The sequence below is a fragment of the Crotalus tigris genome, unplaced genomic scaffold (assembly GCF_016545835.1).
Source record: "Crotalus tigris isolate CLP2741 ecotype Arizona unplaced genomic scaffold, ASM1654583v1 scf7180000019478.12717781048:2074007, whole genome shotgun sequence".
NCBI lineage: Eukaryota > Metazoa > Chordata > Lepidosauria > Squamata > Viperidae > Crotalus > Crotalus tigris.
This window is the reverse complement of record NW_024097560.1, coordinates 250,372-275,000: the sequence shown is the minus strand read 5'-3', so window position 1 is coordinate 275,000 and position 24,629 is coordinate 250,372. Positions and strand designations below refer to the sequence as shown.

Sequence of the window (24,629 nt, the reverse complement as noted above, 5' to 3'; positions counted from 1 at the left end):
TCAGAGCAAACGCCAGTGAGCAGATGTCGAAAAGCCCACTGGGACCTGCGTTCCTAAATCAAACTGTTGTCCTGTGTTACTGCAGTTGGGTGGATCTGGTCTCAAGGGAGAGAGCAGTTCTTTGTGTGTGGGGGGGGGAGGAGGAGGAGGAGGAGAAGGAGGAGAAGAAGAAGAAGAAGAAGAAGGAGGAGGAGGAGGAGGAGGAGGAGGAGGTGGTTCTATTCAATAGAGTAAATAGGATGACTCTCCTCATACTACACTAAAGCCCACCAGGAACCTCAGCTCCCACGGCTTTCTTTTTGCCAGCTTTGGGGCCCAACTCACCTCCCCTTTTCGAAGAGGACTTGGAAGACGTTGACCACTGCTTAGTTAGCACTCGCCCTGGCAAAGATTTGTCAATATTGCTTGTGGCATCCACCCCCTCGATGGATGGCGATATGGCCTTGGATTCCACACTGCGCTCATTCAAGGAGTCTTGGGGAAGGTGTGGTTCTAGATCAGGCTCGTTGATGCTGAACTGGGCCATCTTTTGAGCCAACATCAGCTGGACCTCCTTCTCCAGCTGCCGGATGTCCTCTATGGTGAGTCCGTACCATTCGTCCTGCCAACACCAAGCCTGTCGGTGAGCCCTTACCATCACTTTCCGTAAACCTGGGGGAAAAACCAAAATCAGCCCTCATCAACCAGCTGTCTTGAACTCATGTTAAGAGAAGCTACAAAAGCTTCTCAAATAATGAAAACCTTCCATCTACCGATCCACTAAAGACAATAATTTGCTTGTTTCCATATTTTCTTCCCTGTGCAGATATAAATCCTTCCTTCCTGAAATTCCTATTCATGATGTTTCTGTAAGTTGTGAAGGTAGCTAGAACTTCTTGGGAAGGGTGTACCTGTGTCTCACAGTTGAGATGGAGCTCTATTTGGGGACCTCATTTTCTGAGGAATGTATCTCTCTGGATTTGTTCAATTTCAGGATGTCTTTCATCCTGGGTCTGCAGACCACATCTTGAGTCAGTTTATACGGATTCTGCTGGAGAGTCCACTGGGCAATACCTCTCCAGATCCAGCCTCCCAGATGTGTAGACTAATTCCCAGAATTCTAGGCAACAGCTGCAGAATTCTGGAAATTGAAATGCTTGTTTGCATGTGAAGGGTTAACCCAAGTTGGCTTAAGCTGTTCCATAGTGGTCAGAAGAACAACAAGGTGTTGTGCTTTCTTCCACCATTCTTCTGGATGGTCTTTGAGAACTTCCTCTCCCAAACTTCTGGGGTGTCAAGATGACAACTCTCAAATTCTAGGAATGGAACACATCTGGAGGATGCCCAGGCTCAACCAGGCTGTCCTGAAATGCCTGTCACCGGGGAGGCTGAGCCAGGACTCCCCTAAATGAACGGAATTCAAGGGGGAGACGCTGAGATCAAAGACTCACCAACATCATGGATGAAACGCTCAATTTTCGACTGCATCCCCCAGTAACGAAATTCCACCTTGCACAGTTTATAGGCACACATGATGGGATACTCCCCGGGTTTATTCTTGTGCTCTTTGATCCAGTCTTCTGGCAGAGGGCCCCTGGCTGTCTTGGCTGATTTAAATATCTTTGGGTCCTCCTCTGATTTGTATTCGTGGGGTGGGACGGGATCCTTAACAATATCGATAGGATCTAAACAGGGGGAGGAATACACCGAATAAATACATGCAAGCCACAGGAAACTGTCCCTCAACAACCTTTTCCTAAAGGCTTGTTGCATTTGGATAGCTGTAGAAACAGCACAATCGTCTCCACCTCTTTCTATTTACACAAGAAGAGTTGGTTGTTTAAACAGTTTATTCAAAGTTGGCAGAAGCTGGGTGGCCTCAATTTCCCCTGGAGAAGCCAACAAGAACATCTCTCTTCTTCTACATTTCAGGAGAAGCCATCTTAACTGTCACCTCTTTCTTAAAAGGACACCCCATTCTAATAGGTTAAACCCAATGGAGATGGCTCCAAGGACATCAAGAGGCCGATACGTACTTTTGCCAAAATTAGAGATTTTCCTACTAGAAAAGATCTCTTCTCCTATCAAATAACAAAATTGGAAGAGACCTTGGAGGTCTTCTAGTCCGACCTCCTACTCAGGCAGGAGACCCTATACCATTCCAGACAAATGGTTGTCCAATCTCTTCTTAAAAACCTCCAGTGTTGGAGGCAAATCATTCCACTGATTAATTGTTTTCATTGCCAGGAAATTCCTCCTTACTTCTAGGTTGCTTCTCTCCTTGATTAGTTTCCATCTGTTGATTCTAGTCCTGCCTTCAGGCGCTTTGGAGAATAGGTGGACCCCCCCCTTCTTTATGGCAGCCCCTCAGATATTGGATCTCTGCTATCGTGTCACCCCTAGTCCTTCTTTTCATTAAACTAGACAGACACAATCCCTGCAACCCTTCTTCGTATGTTTTATCTATCTCTCAGGTCAAATGGGAAACAGCAGGGAGCAATTCAAGTCACGTCACAATTTTATGCAATTATTCACAAGAATTATCCCCATTTTGCCAAGGTCTGAGGAAGGCCAATCACAAATGAGAGCTGAGGTGGCGCAGCAGTTAGAGTGCAGTACTGCAGGCCACTTTAGTTGACTGTGTTCAGCAGGTCAGTGGTTCAAATCTCACCGGTTCAAGGTTGACTCAGCCTTCCATCTTTCCGGGGTAGGTAAAATGAGGACCCAGATTGTTGGGGGCAATGTAAATATATATATATATACATTGCTTACTGGTGTACACTGCTTAGAAAGTGCTTGCACTTAAAAGCGGTATATAAGTCTCATAAATAAATAAATAAACTGAAACCTAGGAACGGGACTCACCTGTCCGTCCACACTAGCAACCGTAAGATAGAAATTAAAATTTGAGGAAAAGCTCACACCCACCCAGAACAGTCTGCCTCTTCTCTGCAGGGGAAAGGTTGAACACGTTGGCTTGCTCTCCTGAGTCTGGTATATAATAGGTTTCAATATCGATGGAGAATTTCTCCACAAATGGACAGGTGTACCTGAAGGAGGAGAAAAAGAGCAGTCTCAAAGCTCAAAAGATTAAAAACCTCTTCACCTCCAAACGGTGTGTAATAAAGGCAGCTGTTTTCCTAAGGAAAAAGCCAGCAAAATAAATTAAAAGGCCTCCAAGAGTCACGGAGTAACACAGAATTTCATTAGCACTTCAGCTTTCACAAAGCTTTTTTTTTTTTTTTTTGGGCCAACGTGGCAGATTTGGAGACACTAAAATGACATTTTTCTCCACATATTGGAGAAAAAGGCTATCTACCTTGGATGTTGTAGATAGCCAATTTCTTTCTAATCAAAGGGGGAAGAACATCTGCTATGATTTGTGGTGACGTCCAGTGCCGTTCCCGCCACAGGCGAGCAGAGATATGGGTCACCCTTAACGCTCGCTCTCATGTTTCCAAATCCTGGTCTGCCACTTCAGAGGCTCTTTGCAAAAACAAACCAACAAACCAAGGGGGCAAAGATGCAAGGGAAAAATCGCTGGGTGGTACCTCGTCCTCGTATAAGGATATGCATTCCAGGATTCCTCTTCAACTCGGAGGGCAGCCTTGGGGAGTATCGATCGAAACCAGCTGGGAATATGCATACCAATATGATATACTTTATGAGTGTACTGCCCATCGCCACCTGGGCCATCGGTATACGGTCGGTTTTCCAAAATCTCCACGCCGCTGCCTTCACCACAAGTCTCTTCCCGGCTCTTTTTCTGAAATTAAAGGAATAGATGGGCAGATAAATATCAATATTATTAAGCTAAGAATGGCTGAAAAGGGGACCTCCAAATAAACCTGTCTCTCGGGGCCCCAAAATGTCACCTGGAAATTAGGAATATTTTTCTATTTCTTGTCCATGCATTATCAGGATGGGTAGCACAAGAAGTACCCCTTATCAAGTCATTAAAATAATAATAACAGCAGAAGTATGTTCTTTCCTTTCCCTGCTCCCTTCCTTCCTTTCATTTGTGTTTTGTAAGTGATTTTTAAAGAGGCTGCTACTTTGGGAATTAAAGACAAGCTGAGATCTGAGTTATGAATTGACTGTAAAAAAAGACTTCGGTAATGACTTTTTATTTTGGCAGGCAAACAACAGACAGCTACGTTTAACAAAAAAAGAATGATTAATAATGATGAGAGGGGAAAAAAAACATGGGTAAGAAAGGGACATTCACTTTACAACATTGACTTGAGGGCCACTTAAAATTCTGTAGAACAATAAAAGCAACAAAGGATGCCACGGAAAAGTGCACTGAGTGGATGTGCCAAATGCAAAATTGGGATCGAAGATCATCCAAGTCACACCAACGCTTTCCAGAAGCTAGGTTTGGAAGGAGAGCAACATGATAGTGATGGATAAGCCACCTTTCAAACAGATGACCTTCTGAAGTTCAAATTCTTCTCCTCTCCAGAAGTCTAAGCTCTTGTGGTCAGATAAGGAGCTGGCATTAGCAATGTAGAATCTAGAGTAGGGGTGTCTAACCTTGGCAACTTTAAGTCTTGGGGACTTCAACTCCCAGAATTCCCCAGCCAACATGGGAGTTGAAGTCCACAGGTCTTAAAATTGCCAAGGTTGGACACCTCTACTCAAGGACTTCAAGACCCACAACTCAACGTTTTCTGCTTTTCTTAAGAAAGGGAGAAACTTAAGCTACTCCACTCTGGTGGCCTCTAGCCTTTCACAATCTAGACACCCCCTCTTCTCTAATGTTAGACTTCCAGGGCAAACGGGGACTTAGCTAAAGCAACAACATTAAATGACTCACAACAAAAAACCTAGAGAAGCGAAGAACGGATGGTGGAAAGAATTGCAGTCACTTAAAAAGCTTTTATGGAAATCCATCTCCGGGCAGAGGGAAATCAAGTCAGGCAGGATTCAGCACATGGTCCTGCCGTCGTTGTAAGAGCCACCCCAATAGATGTCAAACAAGCAATAGGTCATCTGCTGGGGACAGCCAGAAATAACAGGGTGCAAAGAACAGCTGGTTCACAAGTCAAAGAGAGAAACTGGAGTGACCTGTGGGAAGACCACAGGAGGGACATGTTGGCTTCCAGGATGAGTACACAATAATAGAGTTGGAAGGGACCTTGAGGCCTTGCTCAAGCAGGAAGCCTTATAGCATTTCAGACAAGTGGCTGTCTAGACTCTTCTTAGATAGCATGGCTGGCTGGGGAATTCTGGGAGTAGAAGTCCACAGGTCTTAAAGTGGACAAGGTTGGACACCTCCAAGACCTTCAACTGTTGCAGAACCACAATATCCAGCGTTCCTCACAAGTGTAATTCTGAAACATCGGAGGTGCCACCTCTGCTAGGACCCTTCAGTCAGGCTCCAGCTGTTATTCTCACAAGTGAAAAACCACACAGGCAAAAACTGATGTGAGCTCCTGGCTGTGAAGCCAAGATCAGAAGTCACCATATTTTGAAGCCTACAATTAAGTTTGCCCTCCGCGTCCACTGAAACATTTAATGCAAGAAAGCTGTGGGGATCCTCTCCATGAAAACCACAAGACCTCATCACAAAGCACAAACCCTAGCCAGGGAAGCAAATAATACACACAGCCCAAGACGGTTAAAAACCACAAAGCCAAGTCTACCTATCTGCACACTACAAACATTGCCTTATTGTTAAATCTCTCTTTTTCTATCAAGCTCTCCTTTCTAACCATTTATGTGGTTAGAATGCATTCTGCATTTATGTGCCATCCTTCTACTGTCACTGTAATTGCAGTATCGGTGAGCACGTTGACAGCAATGAGAAATCACACCATGTGATCGATCAATTTGCACACGCTACCGAGGACAAGGTTTTGGAGGAGGCGTGCCAAGTGAAAATGAAAAATTGGAGTCCCCCGGATGGGACCATCCTCTCCTTGCCCCTGAGGTCTTTTTTCCACTCCTGCAAAATCTGCACCCCCCACATTACCCTGGGACACTGCAACAGTCATCAATATGAGTCAGTTGTGAATTTTGATCACGTGACCACAGGGACGTTGCAACAGTTTAAGTTGTCAAAAATGGTCATAAGCCATTTTTTTCAGTGCCGTTATAACTAAATGAACTGTTGTAAGTCGAGGAATGACCTGGGTGAATTCCTCATTTGACTAAACAAGCAACAGTCTACACTCCAATCACAGTGGAGGCTTATCCATCACAAGCTTATGGGGGCCGGATCCCATCATTACTCCAGAGAAGACTGGAAACGAACGAGAAAACAAACTTAAAATTGCATGGTTAAAACCAGATTTTGTTTCCAGCTTAAAAAACTGGCTCGCTCATTTCTCCGGTTCTAATATGCAGAGGTCCAAAATGCTGCTTGCAGCAAAACACAGCAGGAGAAACACCAGGGCCAGGGTGTGCTTGTCAGAGGCAGGATTTGTGAAGTCTAGCATCTCACAAAGTACAAAGAAAAGGAAATGTGTCAGACACACCTAGCTAGGGATGCAAGCAGAGAGCAGTAATTAAGCAAATGCCTAAAGGCAACACCCTGCTACTAATGGTTTTTGACAGAATTACTCGCTGCTGAAGATGCTTTACAATCCATGATCTCAAGGTAAACACGATGCTGCAGTCATTTGTGTGCCGTGAATGACCTGAATCGATCAATCAATAGATTACAGTTTGCAAGACAGATTATCTTCTTCAGATCAGGAGGATGAGTAACAGGCAGGGCATCCAAAGCACCAGTTTGACTTTTTTTTGGCCATGCTATTGGACACTCCTGGTGTCTTGTCTAAGACCAGGAATCTTTGAAGCCTGCCTATTTTGTGGGACGTGAATTATCTCAGAACCATCCAAAGAGAGCTGTCATTTTGAGAAAAAGCGACAGCTTCCACCCCAGCATCACATTTTGGTGTATGTGTGATGATTCCCAAAGGGAGCTCACGTACTCTTCTTCTGACAAATAATTTTTGCTCTCTCGGATGTAAATTACGAGGCTGGAGAGAAATTAAAACCCAGCCATTTGAATCACGCAACCCTCTGGCTCCTTGGAGGAGAAGGGAAGATCGTAGTATGATGTCGAATAGGTTCCAACCCTTGCATGCATATTTTGTAGGAACTGGTCATAAATTTTGCTTTTTGAGGGACATTGTGTATGGGTGTCTACCATTCTTTCCCCTGAGTTCTAAGAGTGGAGCAGACCAGCCAATCCCAAAAATTCAAAATAGAAGATGTAGGAGAAGGACAGGCAGAGCCTGAAGGCAAAGTCAAGAGAAGAATCAGTCTGGAGTCATTATGTTGCCAGAAACGGTCTAAGTCCAACCCCTCCTGAATTCTGTTGACTTATGATGATGATGTTATCCATTCAGCTCTCTCGATGTCTTCCGATCTTGCACTCTTTCTCTGAATTTGTCTGTGCTCTGGCTGGTGTCAGCATTGATGGTGCCTTGACTCTTATCTAGTGCCAATTTAGTGCTGACTGTTAGTTGACTAAATTCTTGTTTATAGCAATAAATCTTCTCACTGGAACTTGATGTGTGGTCCTGATTCTTCACGCCTGACAGAAAATATCTGATTCCAGCCTAAGCTGATTCAAGAGGTGGGTTGCAAGGCTAACCCATCCTCCCCTTCCTTTTAATTTTTTTCCATTGTAGATGTACAAAATCAGATCAATGTTGAAAGCCAGCCCCCTTCAGAAAGGAATCAAAAGGCTTACTAAAATGGGATTTCCCACGTCTCTTTCAACTTCCCTCTTCAACTGCCTTTCTTTGCGCCTCAGACAGCTCTTGTTTTATTGACTCTGACCAAACGAGGTAGTGAGCCCACCAGTGTCTTAAGCTCCAGTATCTGTATCCATAGTGATGAGACTGCATCACTGGTCTGATGGATGTAGTTCAGACGCTGCGTATCGCACAAGGCGTTCGCGTTGACAGAAGATCAAATGATGTCACCAGTGGCCGTGGACAAAATCTGGGCCTGCCTCAGAGGCTCAGCTTTGACACTGTGGTGGATCTGAAATGGAGAGGCGGATCGGGACAAAGTAGGGCAGGGCCCAATTTGGAGAGAACGAAAGCAGCCCTCCAACCCACAGACTATTCTTGATAAAATTCCATTGCTTTTTTAAAAAAGGAACGTGGATTTATTGTGCCTGGCTTTGTTGTTTACGCATTCCCTTGGATAAAGCGATGACTCGTGCTCACAAAACAGAAAGAACCGTGGCTACATTTAAAGGTTTAGGTGGACATTTAGAAATAATTAGCATAATTTAAATGGAAACATGTCCCACATCTCTAGCTTAAGAGGCTGCTCTGACGAAGATAGGAATCGAAGCCTGATGTATCCAGTGGACATCGGAGGGGAGGAAGGTTGTACTAAGGGTGTGTAATATTAATCCAACCTGGCAAAAACCTAACCAGGAGGCAATATTCCCAGGAAAGTCCATCACCAGGGGGTGAAGATAGCAAACTTTGCACAGAGAGGCTTTCTAGACAATTGTCAGTAACAAAATTGGTGGACCTTCAATCAAACCTTTATCACAGTCCTAGACCAGCATAGGAAGGGTAGAATATGAACAATTAATCATTTTTTAAGTCAAACAGAATCTAAAAGAGGTAAGAGGGAACAAGATAACACAGACATAACTCAGCAGCCAAAGCTTCTAAATTTCAACCTGGAAACTATTTTGTGCTCCACAATTGGCCACCAGTGATGGTCAGGTTGGCCAAAGAAACTGTTTTGGTTCCGAGTGTCATGGAAAGCTTCTGAGAAGCGCAGTTGTTATGTGATGCTTCTAACCTTTGGCAGGTATGATTGTCCTTCTCAGAAGAGCGGCAGATGGCCTGAGTCAACTGCGGCCAATGGAAATCAGCTGCAGTGGACGACCCACCAACAGGTTTGAGGAGGTGGTGGGACAGAGTTGCTTGCAGAGGGAGAGAAAGGCAAGCAGACTCGTTAAGGGCTCCACCTTGGGGGAAGCTCAGAGCAGATGGCCTTGACATCCATATGAGTCATCTGGACAACCTTACAAGGACAAGATATATTTTTTCCCCCAGCTCTTATTATGGGCAGCCATCTGGACAGGCTTGGCTGTATTTCTCCAAAAACACAGATAAACAGCAGGCTTTCAAGAGGCATTAATTGATGTCCTAGTTTGGAGAAGCTCAGATTGGATTTCCGAGAAGCTGGAAAGTGTTCTGATGGCTTCAAGTTGGTGGTCACGATGGAGGAAGACAAGAAGCACCTCAAAAGGATTTAGCACTTTGTTTAAGTGTTATTTGTTGATTACATTTATATGGTGCTCCTCTTGTGGTTTGAGGTGATTCTGGGCAACGCAAGGCAGTCTGCATTAAATCATCATCCTCACCATCAACATCATCATCTTGTCCTCTTCTAACATTGTAATTTTTAAAGGCATCGGGGTTCTCTTGACATACGTGTGTAATATGTGTAGTTCGCTCTTAGGTCCCGCTTGAAATTAAGAGCTCTACAGTGCTCAGAAACAGGGCTTTCTATCATGCCTAGGCATCATGCCTAGGACGCTCACGATCAAATCTGTTTTTGTAATCATAAAAAGAAAGAACTTTAAAAAAACAACAACAAATAGGGAGGAAGATTCTCCAGAATCTCTGTCACATACCCGAGTCTTTGCAAAAAAAGATGAATTGCTTCAATTATATAGCTCCTGCTGCTTCGCAAAACAGGAGAAGAAAAATGTGTCTTCTCCAGATGGCTGAGCTCACCAAAAAGATCAATGGCTTTGGATTGGATTGAAGAAAACACCCCCGTTCAGCCTAGCAAGGGGAATGAGCTTTTCAAAGGATTGTCGCTCCCAAAAGAAGCAATTTTTCCCTTTTTTTTCAAAGGTGAGAGACAGGCAAAGTCCCGGGGAGCTGAGACCATTTCAGGAGATTTTTGCTTTTTCTTCTCTGGGGATAAATAAACTTTTCAAATATTCTTAAATGGGTCAAGAGTCCAGATCTTGGACCTGTTTCTCCTTCTTCCCTTCCACTGGAGACATGTCTGATGTGTTGGGCCTCCCAAGAATGAACCAGAGCTTAGCCTCATCTGGGGGAGATGACAAATCTTGGCTCAGATTGACTTCCCGCTTTGAAGAACGTACAGAATAATGGAGTTGAAAGGGACCTTGGAGGTCTTCTAGTCCAACCCCTTGCTTATGCAGGAGACCCTATAACATGATGGAGCCTCCAGAGATGGAGTACCCACAACTTCTGGAGGCTTCACTGATTAATTGTTTTAACTGTCAGGAAATTTCTCCTTAATTCTAGGTTGCTTCTCTCCTTGATTAGTTTCCATCCGTTGCTTCTTGTCCTGCAAATTCAGGTGCTTTGGAAAAGAGGTTGACTCTCTTTTCTTTGTGGTAGCCCCTCAGATATTGGAATCCTGCTATCGTGTCACCCCTAGTCTCCTTTTCACTGGACTAGACATAGCCAAATCCTGCAACCGCCCTCCAGCCCCCTAATCATCTTTGTTGTTCTTCTGCACTCTTTCCAGAGTCTCAACGTTTCAGGAGACCTTTAGGAGACCCCCCCGTGACATTTCTTTCTCCAGCTACAAAGGCCCCTCATTATTTCTCTCCAAGGAATCTGAACTACAGAAGCTGACAAGCCGTTTGCAAGCGCAACCCGTCAGCACATCGTGCAACACCTTCGGACGATGTTGCTGGCAGATAACAGTTCAGCGTGGACTTTTCTAAAGGGTGTGAAAGAGGAGGCAGAGCCAATTGGGATGAAGACATGATCCTCCCGGCAGCTTGGCATTTCCTCCACAGAGTTCCTGCCTCTCTGACATCTGGAGTTCCCTTTATAGTTGAGTGTAGCACATAAAAGCGTCTGGCTTTTAATAAAATGCGTTGGTTGGAAAAGGGGCGATCCGATTTGCTCTGTTTTTTGGCAGCCCAAGAGGAACACAGCTTTCCCTCTAGAAAGAAAACAAGCGAGCATCTTCTGCTGCTTTTCATCTTTTGCTCAAATGGGCAGTTGGATGGAGAACTTAGGAACAATGTACAACGGTATGTCTCAAAGTTAACAACTGGAAGATACGTGGACTTCAACTCCCAGAATTCAAGGACTTCGACTCCCAGCACGGCTGGACTAAGAAACTCTGGGAATTGAAGTCCACCTGTCTTAAAGGGCCAACTTTGAGAAAGGACTGGGGAATTCTGGGAATTGAAATGCTAGTCTATAGCATGTGATAACGCACATTGTCCTCGGTGACCCAAAGAACAACCTGCAAAGCTCTCACAACAAATTCTCTTCCCCCGTGAAAAGGACATCTGATGGAAAAGGGTGGAGCTGAACTGTGTCCCTAAAATCTAATCAGGAAAAACCAATGCGAGGCCGGATCTGTTGATCTGCAATCGATCCCAGAGTACATTAAATCCACGGCTGTAATGTGATATTAATACTAATTGATGGAAACTGTTAGCCCCACTCTACCGGCCAATTATCTATACGGCAGGTTGCCAAGATGGAAAAAAAAAAATCTCACAGAGGGGATGTGGGGAAGGGAGAGGCAATCCCACAGAGGCATTCTGGAGGAGAAAAAGAGCAATGCAGGGAAGCAAGTGATAACCAGATAATTCATTCCACCTTAGTCCAAGAAAAGCTGTCATTGGATAGAGAGATGGGCAGCGTATATATTTAATAAATGAAATAAAATGAATAAAATCCTGCCCTAAACCTGAGGTTTTTTTCCTCTTAAATCTGAAGAAGCAAAGGACATGGAGGGTCTCTTGGCTTTAGCTGCTGTTCGCCCCAAATTCAAGGAGGAGTTGTTGTCAACGTGCTCAGCAAATGCCTGGGTGGAAGTGGCTTCTCTTCCCCTTAACAGGGTTTGCATGAAACAAACTGGGTGTAGAGGAACAGAGAAATGACTCTGGAAGGGGAATGCATAGGCTGTTAGTAAAACATGGCAGAAGAAAGGAAAGTGCAAGTAAGAAACTAAAGGTTCCCCCATCTTGATGCTCTTTAGTATATCTCTGTTCCTCCTCCTCTTCCTCCTCCTCCTCCTCCTGCCCCCATTCCCTACAAGCACTGATGATGTTACCTAGCTGGGTCATGAAATGTCTGCAAGAAAACAATCAAGCTCAGAGAGCACTGAGGATCGCTCATTTCATTCCTGAGCTAGAAGTATTCTCCTTTATTATTACAGGCTTCTGTTATTACAGCCAACAGCAATAAAATAAAGCTGTACATTTCTTAAGGTCTCTCTATTTTGACCTCAAAGGCTTGATCCTGGGCAAATCTGGGCCGTTCAATACCAGCTCCCTCTTGTTCCAAGTGGCCGTTAGGGATCCACACAATAGGGAGAGCTTGCTGGGTCAAGGGCAGAGATGCGAGTGAGAAAAATGTCCCTAGATGGCAATCCATCCTATCTGCAGCAAGCAAAACTTAATTTCCTTGATCAAAGGCTGAAATCACCCACGGCAACAGAGAGGGTGAAATACAGGGGCAAAACCGAGAGAAGTGGAATAGGTTTAAAAATAGAATTTTAAATGCCGAACAAAACACGATTGGGCCAGGCCAACCTCTCTCACACAAGACCAGCATTGAAAAGACAGTTCTTGAATAAATGCATAGTTAAAATACAGCGAGTTTTTTTTTCTGCTTTATAATCCAGGTTGGTGAGCCCGCTGTTCAATTTTTCATCGTTTGCGGGCTTCACCTCCTCCTCCTCCTGCTTTCTGTTTTTAATTTAAACATCTAATTTAAATTTGAGGAGGACATAATCACAGGCCGTTTTTCAAAAGCAAACCAGCTTTGGGTGAAGCTCCGAGGGGAAGCCAGCAAGCAGCTAAGAAGCCGCAACTAAGATGGGGAGGGAAGGTTGACTGAGATGGTCTTAAGGCCATTTTTCCATTGACACATTTAGTAGATAATTCCTGCCAATATCCAGAGAGGTTCTGCAGAACTCAAAAGCCACCCTGCTCCAAGTGTAGCGAGTTCAAATCCTATTTCTGGAGATGGGTTCAAACCCCATCTCTGATGTCTTTTGAAAAGAAGTCAGCTGGCCAGCCCTCAAGGATGGTCCCCTTACTTTTCCTGAATAATGTAGGGGTGGATTAGATGGTCTTAAGGGTCCCTTCCATCTCTATTTTTCCCTGATTCTGCTATTATTTTTGTAGAAGGACAGGGGCAGAGTCAAGCAAGGCATCAGCCTGGAGGCATTACAGTCCCCAAAGCAGTCTGAGTCCAACGCCTCTTGATTTCTGTTGACTCTTATCTAGCACCAATTTAGCGCTGATCGTTAATTGACTAAATTCTTGTGCAATTCTTTATTGCATGAGCGATAAATCAGATTAACTGGTGCTTAAATCAGATTAAGACTAGATTCATTGACTAGATTCTTGTGCAATTCTTTACTGCATGAGAGAGAAATATGTGTGTGTGTGTGTGTGTGTGTGCGTGTGTATAGAGGGGGGGGGAATAAAGATGATGGATAGATGAATAGATACAGTAGATATAGAGATGATAGACACAGAGATAGATATAAAGATGGAGATAAAGATGGAAATGGAAATAGAAATATAGATGATGGAAAGATGGAGAGAGAGACAGAGACAGAGAGATGTGTAATTTTTTATTGCATGAGTAATAAATCAGTAACTGGAGTTAACGTGTGGTCCTGATTTTTTCCACCTGACATTTATTGTTATTATTGTGTTTCTAGGAAAGCAACTGATCACAAGAGCCCGCGATGAAGACACCAACCTGGATCATGTACAGCTGGGCAATCCGATACTCGTCAACGCTCATGGGGAGAGGAATCCGATACTCTTTTATGAGCATTTTGAAATCTGGCAGCCTTCTGATCCGGTTAGGAAGGCAAGCCCAGAGACCTTTACTGGAGGCCACTTAAAGGACAACGAGGATGGACATTTCCTGCAATCAAAGCGGAGAAAGAGAGAGAGAGAGATTGGTGGAAAATCTTTAATGGGGTTCTGCTTCAAGCAAAGAGCAAAAAACCATCTTTCTTTTTCTTCCATAGAATTTCTTATTTCCTAACCTGGACCCAAGCCCACAAAAAACACAGATTTAATCTGTGAATTAATGCATCTTAAAATGAAGGGTCCTCAATACTCTCTGAGCTTAATACTCTCTGAATTCCTTATAGCACTGATGATGCTCCTTAGTTGGGTCATGAAACGTCTGCAAGAAAACAACCCAGTTGAGAGAGCACCAAGGACCCCTCAAAAGAATATCAATAAGGCGGCTTCGTTAAATTTCATACCTTCTCCAAAACAGTCTTTCGATGCCATTCTGAAGTGCGGAAAGAGCTCACAAAGAGAAACAAGGTTTCTTTATTGTGTAGGAATCCTTAATTGGAATCCTTTCTTTGGAGGAGATTATTTGGTTGGGGAAGGAAAGCAAAAATCACAATTCCTGATGCCCGATCCTTTTTCACACCTGGTCAAGCACGAAGCAAAGCGGGTTCTGAGCCCGAAATGCACCAAATTGCCATCCAAAACCTGGTTTCACCTCTCTCCCCCATTCCAACATCCCATCTTGGAGGAAAAGCTATGCACTTCAGACACATACCCCCAAAATTGCTTTTTGGTCACTTTCACATTCTTGAGATATTTGGGGCAAGGGAAAAAAATGTTAGCTGCTATCAACTCTTCCAAATAATCCAGATGAGAAAACAAAACTGTAAATACTAACTGTAAGATTATAACAACCAAAGTTTGCAAGTAGGGGGCATTTCTCTCTTTCTTTACTTTACAGTGAACTAAGAAAGAGTCTCTTCTGAGATGCTTCCCATGCCTCTTTTCCTTCTGCGGGCTCAGCTGCCTCTTATCTGGCCATCACCTTGGCTGTAGCCCTTCTTCCTGTCTCCCCAGGTTGCTCTCACAGCCCATTAAAACCTCCTGTCTAAACTGCCTTGGGGAAAACCCTCTTGAATTTTATTGCATTTCTCTCCGGAGGAAACCAACCGCAGCAACTCTGCAAAGACTTTTGCCAGCCTCTCCTCCATTCCTAACATCTGGACGCGGGGGGGGGTGTGAGCTGTAGGAAGATTGGGCTACTTTTCCGAGCAATGTGCTGCTAATTAGCATGACAGATGTGCTGCTGAAGGGAGTCGTGACAAAGCAGCACCTGACACGGCTTCACAGCGCAGCCTTCTGTGCCAAAGAAAGCGCATCGTTCATCTCCACGGTGTCCTGGCCATATGACGCAAGCTTTTGGGACAGGGTGATGGTGGCTAAATTCCCATGCTACCCTAAACCTCAGTTTCCTTAACTTTTTTTTCTTGAAAATAAGCCACGATAGTTCAACCAAGCAGGACTATAATATTTAGGAACTAGTCAAGGCAGAAAAACTTTAGCAGGAACCGAGAGATGCCCATTTAAGTTGGAGAAGTATTGAGGGACATTTGACCCCTCACAGTTCCCTCACCCATCTTCTGATTATCCAGGTAACCACCTTGCAAATTCAGAAGGAAACTTTTTGCAAAGTAATAAGCCTTTTGCATTCAATTGCTCAGCTTTGCGAAGATCTGCAAAAGCCTTTGTTTCACCCCAGCAAATCTTGCCCTTTTATTCAAGCCAAGCCACTCAAGCAGAACTTGATTTGACTTCTGCAAGTCCAGGGGGATTTTGACATCCCTAGCATGGTGAGAAGCAATGTTTCAAAACATATCTGGGTCTTCATATTCTTTATTAACATGTGCTTGCTTATATATTCCTGCTGTTTGTTATATTCAATGCCTCCTACAATTGCATTTCCTGATTCTCTTTCCAGCTGATGACAGATTAACTGTGACTTTACAACGAGACTCTAAATCAGTATTCCTCAGCACATTCTCAGCTACCAGGCGGGCTATAGGCCCTACCTGTTTTGATGCTGAAAGATCTTTTTCAGAATAATTAAAGAATGGGTAGGAAGGTCAACCTGCCACACTGCCAAAAACCCCCTTTGAATTGTCAAGGGCTTTGCATCTCAGCCTTGTGAGAACAACCAGAGGAGTCTAGGGATCTAGGCATCTAGAAATCACCCCTCTTGACCAGGATTTCGTTTATTTTGCAAGAACAACATGCTCTCCAAAATAGGAAATGTACCCACTCGCTCCAAAGCGTTGGGTAACATCAAGAGCCGCCAGCCTCGGCATTCATAATGCATGGGCAATTATGGATTTCTTTCAAAAATGTGTGCCACCCCGAGGAATTAAGACGGCGTGAGTGAGAAACAGTGTTCTCAGCAAGACATTTTAGCCTAAGTGACACCCATTAACGAGGGAGCTGTCAATAGGATAACTAGCACTGTGATACAGTTGAATTACTTTCAGACTGGGAATGCGGCCTGTGCATTACGCACCAGCGATCAGATGCTCTGAGAATTGGCACAAATAAATATTAAAACCCTCACGGTGGAAACCAGCAACAGCTTCACTAACAGGAGTCAGGCCCAACGCAACCCACCATCCAGATGTGCTTCACAAAGTATTTTGACAGCCCCTGTAATGTCCCCAGTCTTTAGCAGGCTAGATTTGTTTTATTATATTATTAATCAGGTTTACAAGTAGTCCTCAAGACACAGCCACAACTAAGTCACTTTTTTCAATGCCGCCATAACTTCGGTCACTAAAAGAGTTGTAAGTCAAGGACCACCAGTATATGGGAATCAGGTGACTTCTTTCACTAGATGGAGACCTCTTTTTAATATGCAAAAGACGGCAACAATGAAATTGAAATGGAGATGCTACGAGAAAATGTTGCAATTCAAGGAAAACCTACATTTTCTTGATTTTTATTTTTTTTTAAAACACAAACAAAGTTCTGACCTCATGTTTTTAATTCCCTGGAAGGCTAATTTTTAATCAGAAAGGAGCATGGAAAAGAGCCAGAAAAAATTGCAGGTAGCTAGCAAGTAGCTATTAAATCTCGCTACAGGTCACAGCCTAGTCAAATATTTCCCTCCAGCAGCAGAGCATAAAATAAAAAAGAAAGACAAACATCCTTCTCAGTTGTTACTGCAGTGTCACAAATACCAGATTGTATGCGTTAATGGGGCGGAGAAAACACTATGTTTTAGCCTTTCTGACAGAAGAGAATCTTCGTAGCTCAGGGCTCAACTGGAGGGTCCATGGTGCTCTCTGAGCTTGGTGAGGTTTTTTTGCAGATGTTTCATTACCCAACTAGGTAATATGATCAGTGCTGGAAGAGAGTGGAGCTTTTGGAGATGAGGAGGGGGGACGACAACTGTAGGATCCTTGATGCTCTTTAAGCTTGGTTGGTTTTTTGCAGATGTTTCATTATCAAAATAGCTTCAGCATGATGATGTAAAGAAAACCATCAAGCTCAGACAGCACCAAGAACTACAGTCATTGTTCTCCTCCTCCTCCTCCTCCTCCTCTCTGCAAACCCCACTGCCTACAAGAACTGACAATGTTCCCTAGTTGGGTCATGAAACGTCTGCAAGAAAACCACCATGCCCAGAGAGTTCCAAGGATCCCACATTTTAGCTTTTCCTACCCTACTAAATGTTAGCACATAATAGTCATGACCCTTGAATCTGTTGAGCAGCTTAAAGCCTCGGCCACTGATTGCTCTCTCCTTCCCACCTCCTCTATTTTTCCTTTCTCCAAGTGTCAATCCCTCTGGCAGAAAAAGTGCTGGAAAATGGAACATTGTCATTCTCAAAAATGAACACGTGAATCCCGAGAGATAACCGCAGAAGGTCAGACTTTGACTTTCTTCTACCCTTCAGACCACAAAGATGTTCCTCACCCACCCAATCTAATTTAGGTGCAAAAAGTCACAAATCTCCTTTGCCCCAAAGGAGCTTTTGGCAACTTCCTCCGTTTTCAGTAAACCCATTTCTACGCTTCAATTCTCCCCCCCCCCCCCCCCGTTGATCGTCTTTCTCCTCCTGACCCTCCCCGCTCCTCTACCATGGAATCTAAAAATACCTGGTTAAAAATATACATTAACAACAGAGAGAGGGAGAGAGCTGAAAATAGTTTTAAAAGTAGCTGGGGTGAGATGAGAAGGAGGATAGTCCACCCAAAATAGACCTGGCAAAATCTCAAAGGAGCATCTCGAAGGAGATAAACCGTGCCTGGAAGACTGGTCCACCCAGCAATCAAATCTTGCTCCAAATGATGGAGATTTAAAAAAAATTGATTCTCGGAAGATTCAATTGGTCAAAAAAGAAAAAAACCAGCTGCAAAGAGAAATGGAAAGAAATGACTTCTGGAGGGGAAAAAAAACCAGGTTATAAACCAGGGCCTGGGATTGCAAATATGCCCCAAGGATTTGTAAACAAAAATGAATCATTCCTGAAAGGAGAGGAAAATAAAAGTTTTTTCATAGTTCTGGTTCTCTCCAGCTAGAGTCATTCCTCTAATAGTTATTGGGGTTGTTGTTTTTTCTCCACCAGCGCATCTGTGAACAATACTTTAGGAGATACCAAAAGGATGGGAAACATTCACCCATCTTTGCCCCTTCAGGGTTAAAATTCTATTTGAAAGCAACCACAGGCGTAAAACCGCACAAGCCTTTTCCGGGAAAACAGCATGAATGAATCTAGCCATTAAAAGTTAAGGAGTAGCAACATTATTATTTCATGTTGTGCCGCCTGATCTGAAGGACCATTAAGGAACAAAAATGAACAAACCTGCCAGAAGGAAAAAAAATAACAAATCCTACATGAGTAAAATTTCCAGAATTCAAAGATGGAGATATTTGCAATTCCCTTTCCTGCAAGCCATCCTTATGCCAGAACTAGCACGAAAGTCTTCACAACATAAACAAGTTATCTACCAACAGTATTACCTGTAAGGTTTCACAGGGGCTAGAAACTTGAAAAAGAATCCTTTAATTATACTTGGGGGGGGGGGAAGGTGTCGGTATGTTTTGGATTGCCTGGACCACAATCCTTCAAGACTGACTTAACCGCTGGTCTAAATGACTGTCAGGAAGAAAAGACTCCCGTTATTAAATCACAGAGGGTAATGAATCCTCACATAATTTAATTGCTGATTTGAGGCAAGGCCCCGATTTTGCTGCAGAGCTTAAATGTTTAATATCTGTGCCTTCACATGGCTGACATTAACAGATTAGCAACATCACATTGTTCGCCAGACAATGGTGCTTCGCTTCCATCCAGGAAAATAATTGTTCTGAGCAAGCTCGTTCAGAACAATTATTAGGGTGAACAGAAAGACGGCAGCCGAAGCCAAAAATGCTCCAATGATTAGCTTTGGGACTTTCGAATCCTGCCCATTTCTCGCACTTTTTCCCCACAAAGTGCTTCTTTCATTTCTTCTTTTTTTTCCCCTCGTCCTCCACAACACAAACTGGTCCTGAAAATGGCTGCAAACTGTGACTGCCAGATGCAACCCAGCCACTAACAACTTCTAAATAATTGATGGGCTGCCAAGATGCTTTCAGATTGCAAAAAACAAAGTGGAAGCCTCGAGGGATGGGGAAACAACAACAACAACAACAAAACTCTTCTTATTGCCCAGATGCAAAAAAAAAAAGGGATGCTTGGAAAATCGGAGAACCAATTTGCCCTGGTAGATAAGACACCAGATTGGAAACTGGGAGGCAAAAAGTTCTAGTCCCACTTTCAGCATGAATGGATGACTTTGGGCAAATCACCAGGAGACAGTGAGTTCTAGTCCCACCTTAGGCATGGAAGCCAACTGGGTAACTTTGGGTCAATCGCTATGAGATGGCGAATTCTAGTTCCATCTTAGGCATGAAAAACGCCTGGATGGCTTAGAGCCAATCACCAGGAGAGTGTGAGTTCTAGTTCTGTCTTAGGCATGGAAGCCAATGTTGAGAAACAATTACAGCCAGTAGTGATCTCCCTGCAGTTTCCTTACTCTGCGTAACCCAGTCCCTTTTCCCTTTTAAAGCCAAAATTGAAATCCACAGAGATCCACGGAGAGTTGTAGATGCCCACACAGTAATGGGCCAAAGGAACCCACACATAGATGTGCGCGCGCACGCACACACACACACACACACACACACACACACACACACACCCTTTGCCAATGCCCAGCAGTTTGGACAAACCTGGGAGTCACCAAGGAAGAAAAATGGATTTCTGGCTGACCAAGAGCACCTTGGAGAGAATTCATCCCACTTTGTCAAACCACCGAAGACAGATTCAGCTGGTTCCAAGCAGAGGACCGAAGCAGTTGCCAATTTTATTTTATTTTTTGCTTTGTCCAAATTCCTTCTCTGCTTGCTCTCAGGAAATTCCTGAATTTCCCCTGGATATTCACGGCGTGTGGCCTGGAAAGGGATACTCTTCCGTTCAGCTTCTTGCAGTATCCTCAGCCCCACCTTTTCCTTCCTTCCTTCCATCCATCCATGAAAGCAGGAAGCTGCAGCTTTGCTTGCGAACTCATTGAACGGCCCAATTCCCAAATGGCTTTGTTAGAGGCAGAAATGGAGAAAAATCCGCATGCATGCACAGCTCTTGAGGGGATCCATACAAGCGCTCCAAAACAAAAACATCTACACTATTATCACTAATAATATTGGCTACTCATTTTAATTCGACTCAGCTCTTCCTCCTGAGGAAGCTCAGAAGAGCCGACAAAATTATAGCAATTTTTTTTTTTAAGTGAAACATCCCGTTTGCGCAGAAGTGACCCTGAATGCTGATTAAGGCAACCGAACTGGGAAATCCTGGATTAACCGCAACAGATTAATTTGAGTCACTCTGATTCACCACAAGACTCTACGCCCTTGGTTAAATTGCAAGGACGCGCTGCTAAAACTTCCTGCAAACTTTATTTATTTATTTATTTTTGCAGAGGAAGGAAACATTGCTTTATTGTGCGTTACGTGGGTGTTTTTTCTGAGTGGGTGTATGTGTGTGGGTGGGTGATAAGTATTTGCTGACATGCAGCATGGCAGCCATGCCAGCAGCCAAGGACTGTGCAGAATGCAGCTTTTCCTCTCTCCTTGCTCACCAAGGATCTTTCCTCCCTCTCTTTTCTCCTCGATCAATCTTGTCCTCCATTTTCCTGCCCAGACCTCTCCTTTTATCCCTTCTCTCCTTTCTCCGTCTCTTCCTCCCTCAGCCAAAGCTCTAAGGCGATTCTAACTAAAAATTCCTAACTAAAAAATTTCCTAACTAGAAATTCCTCCATTTCTAACCTTGTCTGAGGTAAATGCCTACCCTCAACGGTCATAAGTGTGAAAAATGGTCCCGAGTCGCTTTTTCCAGTGCTGTTGTAACTTCGAACGGTCACTAAAGGAGCTGATGTAAGTTGAGGATTCCCTGTATATTCCTGTCTTCTTGGAGAAAATTCTTGATTCCTGTAGAACAGCAGCAAAAACCCACCAACCAGCCAATATTCTACATCGATATTCTATATTTTTTTTCTGTCTCTCCCTGCTAACCCTAACCCCTCTCCGGGATTTGTTTTAAATTGTTTTAATCGAAATATTTATGGGAACTGAGGATTACAGACATCCACTTGGCAAAGGCATTCCAGCGTGAGAAGGATCGTCTTCTAAAACGGAGGCCTAAGTTACTGCTCTGTTTGCATTCCCGGGAGAATCTGCCAACATTTAAATCAATTATCTCAATTTACATCAGACTTATCTGGATGAAGAGCCTGAGGCTCAATAAACAGTGGCCTGATTAAACGTGGGGATAGAAGCAGAGGGAATCAGAGACTCTTGCTTACAAAACACATCGACAGTTGGGTACAGCTAGTCCTCACGTTACAACAGTCCGTTTAGTGACCGTCCGAAGTTACGACGGCACTGAATAAAGTGGCTTGGGACCATTTTTCACAATTACGTCCTTTCCAGCATCCTCATGGTGGTAGCGATCCAAATTCAGATGCTTCACATTTATGACGGTTGCAGTGTCCCGGGATCACCTGATCCCCTTTTGCGGCCTTCTGACAAGCAAAGTCAATGGGGAAGCCAGATTCACTTAACAACCGTGTTATTAATCAACTGCAGTGATTCACTTAACAACCAAGGCAAGAAAGGTCATAAAATGGGACAAAATTCACTTAGCAATGAAAATTTGGGGCTCGGTCGTGGTCGTAGGCCGAGGACTACCTGTAGTTGATGTTTTGCGTTTTTAATTGAGACCCAGTGACACCCCCAGGAGCGTTCATTCAGAATGAAGATGACGCCCATCGGAGAGGGAGGGTGAAATTCGGCCCTCGTTTCTTATTCCAATATAAAATGGATTTCACTTGAAAACCAGGCCACGCCTTTGGGCATTAGGGAACGAAAGCATACTAGCCGAGATTCGGGAGATGTCACATCCCTCAGCTGGGGTTCAGAGAACAAATTGGCAGCTCCGGGTGCATGCCTGCCGGTTTTGTTTTAGGAAGGGCAACGCTACTTATGCATGCAGACCAACTCCTGTCCTCGGGGAGGGAAATAAATAACAAGAAAACGGGTCTGATTGATGCTTCTCCGGGGAGAAGGAAAGCTGTGCGCCGAGTGCCATTTGCTGTTGCCCAAAGCCTCCTGAACAACAAGTCCTAAATAAATAAATAACCTCATAACGGAGCCAAAATACAAAGAGGTTCTCCCTGTGAGTCACAGGCAGTATTTGCACTTTGGCTGAAGCCCAGGCAATCAAGCATGGCTTCGTCTTCTCCGAACAAATGCCCCATGAATCTATTTTTCCTCTAACGCCGAAACACCGCCATAACAACATCTGAAACAAACAGGGGAAAAAAACACTAACGGATCAGGCCAAGTCTGGAGCAGCTGCACCGGCGTTCTGAAAGGCTGGTATGAGGCAGTCCTCGACTTACAGTGGTTTGTTTAGTGACCAAAGGTACAATGGCACTGAAAAACTGACTGATGACCATTTTTCACATTTATGACCATTGCAGCAACCTCATGGATCAAGTGATCAAAATTCAGATGCTCAGCAACTGACTCATATTTATGATGGTTGAGGTGTCCCAGTGTGATCCCCTTTTGCAAACTTCTGACAAGCAAAGTCAATGGGGAAGCCAGATTCACTTAACAACTGAGTTACTAAACAATGTCAGGGATTCACTTAACAAATGGGCCAAACCCACTTAACAGATTTCTCACTTAGCAACAAAAATTTGGGGCTCAATTGTGGTCATAGGTTGAGGACTACCTGTATTCTAAGAAAGCTGCGTTTAAAAAAGACAAAACAACAACAACAACAGACTCCTCACCCACCCCGGTCTCCTTTGCATGGATTTTCCCTGCGGAAGGCAGCATGCTGGAGAGAAAATCAGCCTCTGCCCCTTTTGCCTGTATTTGTAAAATAAAAATACAGAAGAAAATTGGATGTAGCAAGGAATGAGCGGAGCAGAGGATCACGGCTGTCTGGGAAATCTTTAACCCAGAAATTCCAACTTCTGCATCTTCTGGAGCTCTCCCTGGTGCTGACATTGCATCTGAGTCACATCTTTTCCCCAGGAAAGCTTCCCGCCCTGTTCCCAACCAGCTTTCCCCAGCTCTAATTCTTGGCTTGCTGAAATAAGAAGGCAACAAGGCTTGGGAGGGCCTACCCTCTGTGGATGGATATCAGCATTGCCAGCCTCTTCAAGCAGCCAAGGCCGAGAACCACCACTCTAAGGTCCCTTTGCAAATTTGAGTCATCCTTTGCAGAGGAAGCTGGAAGGATCTCAACACACGTCCATAACAGTTGCACAAATATTCACAAATGAACAGCCTTCGGGGAGCTGCTGTCGGCTGCCAAGCTGGCTGCCTGCCTGGTTTGGCTGCGTAGGACATGGCAGAAACCCGGCTCTTGACATATTTGGGTGGCGAGCGGTTCAGCTCCAGAATTCAGGGCGTCACAACTTTTTGTGAGATGTGCACGGGTGGGGGGCGAGTGGGGAGCAGGACATGATGAAAAGAGGTTGAACGTCACTTGCAAATCATTAATTGTGCAACGGGGAGTCGAAAGACCTCTTGAGGGATAGGACAATCTCCCCAATTTTTTAGCAGTAGCTGGAAGAAATGTTTACAATGGTGCTGCTCTTGGTTTCACGGACTGATTGATGAGTAAATCATTGTTTATGGTTGCCATCCCAACCAGTCGAATTCTGGGCTGTTCAACAAGATTAAAAACACAGCATTTAACCCTAATCCGAGCTGAGCTCCTTTAGAGGAAAATTAATCACTGACCTAACGCACACTTTGTGATGGGATTTTCCTCCCTTATTTCATTAGCAAAACCCAAAACGGGATGAGGGAGTAAAAGAGGAACTTTTTCAAAGAACGTTGAAAGGTGCACAGGCAGCCCTTGACCTACCACCATTACAAAGTTACAAAGGGAGTAAAAACAGGACTTGCCACCTTTTTCACTCTTACGACCATCGCAGCAAGCCCACCTCATGTGATCCAAAAATTTGGGCGCTTGGCAACCATAGATTTACGATGGTTGGCAGCCTCCCAGGCACTCCCGATTGATCGCCATTTGTCACCCCCCCCCTCCAACTGGCTTCCCACAAGCAAAGTCAGTGGGGCCTCTTGCTTGGGGGCGCGATGGTCCTATACTCGTGTCTGACGGGCGCAGCCACCCCACAAGCCGCAGGAAGATTCAGAAGGAAGGAAGAGGATAAGACAGCATTTGGAGGGCTTCAAGCACACTACAAACGTATCCGTCCCCAAATTGACCTGCCAAGGAAATTAGGAACCTTAAATCACG

The 24,629-nt window shown here is 44.3% G+C and overlaps 1 protein-coding gene across 10 annotated transcripts in view; it reads right to left on the bottom strand.

Moving 5' to 3' along the window:
- The window catches only part of PITPNM2 (phosphatidylinositol transfer protein membrane associated 2), a 65,573-nt gene that overhangs the window by 20,691 nt on the left and 20,253 nt on the right, over positions 1-24,629 (bottom strand). For 9 of the 10 annotated variants that reach the window (XR_005559046.1, XM_039362728.1, XM_039362722.1 and 6 more), the window contains exons 2-6: positions 13,701-13,871; positions 3,531-3,745; positions 2,908-3,029; positions 1,431-1,664; positions 325-651 (exon numbers count right to left, since the gene is read on the bottom strand). Coding sequence is in view for 9 of the 10 variants with exons in the window: in XM_039362728.1 (XP_039218662.1) it covers positions 325-651; positions 1,431-1,664; positions 2,908-3,029; positions 3,531-3,745; positions 13,701-13,778 (976 nt within the window). In the remaining variant the exon portion in view is untranslated. Of the gene's footprint in view, positions 1-324; positions 652-1,430; positions 1,665-2,907; positions 3,030-3,530; positions 3,746-13,700; positions 13,872-20,017; positions 20,573-24,629 lie in introns of those variants that run through there. The other variant, XM_039362723.1, reaches the window with a different exon arrangement.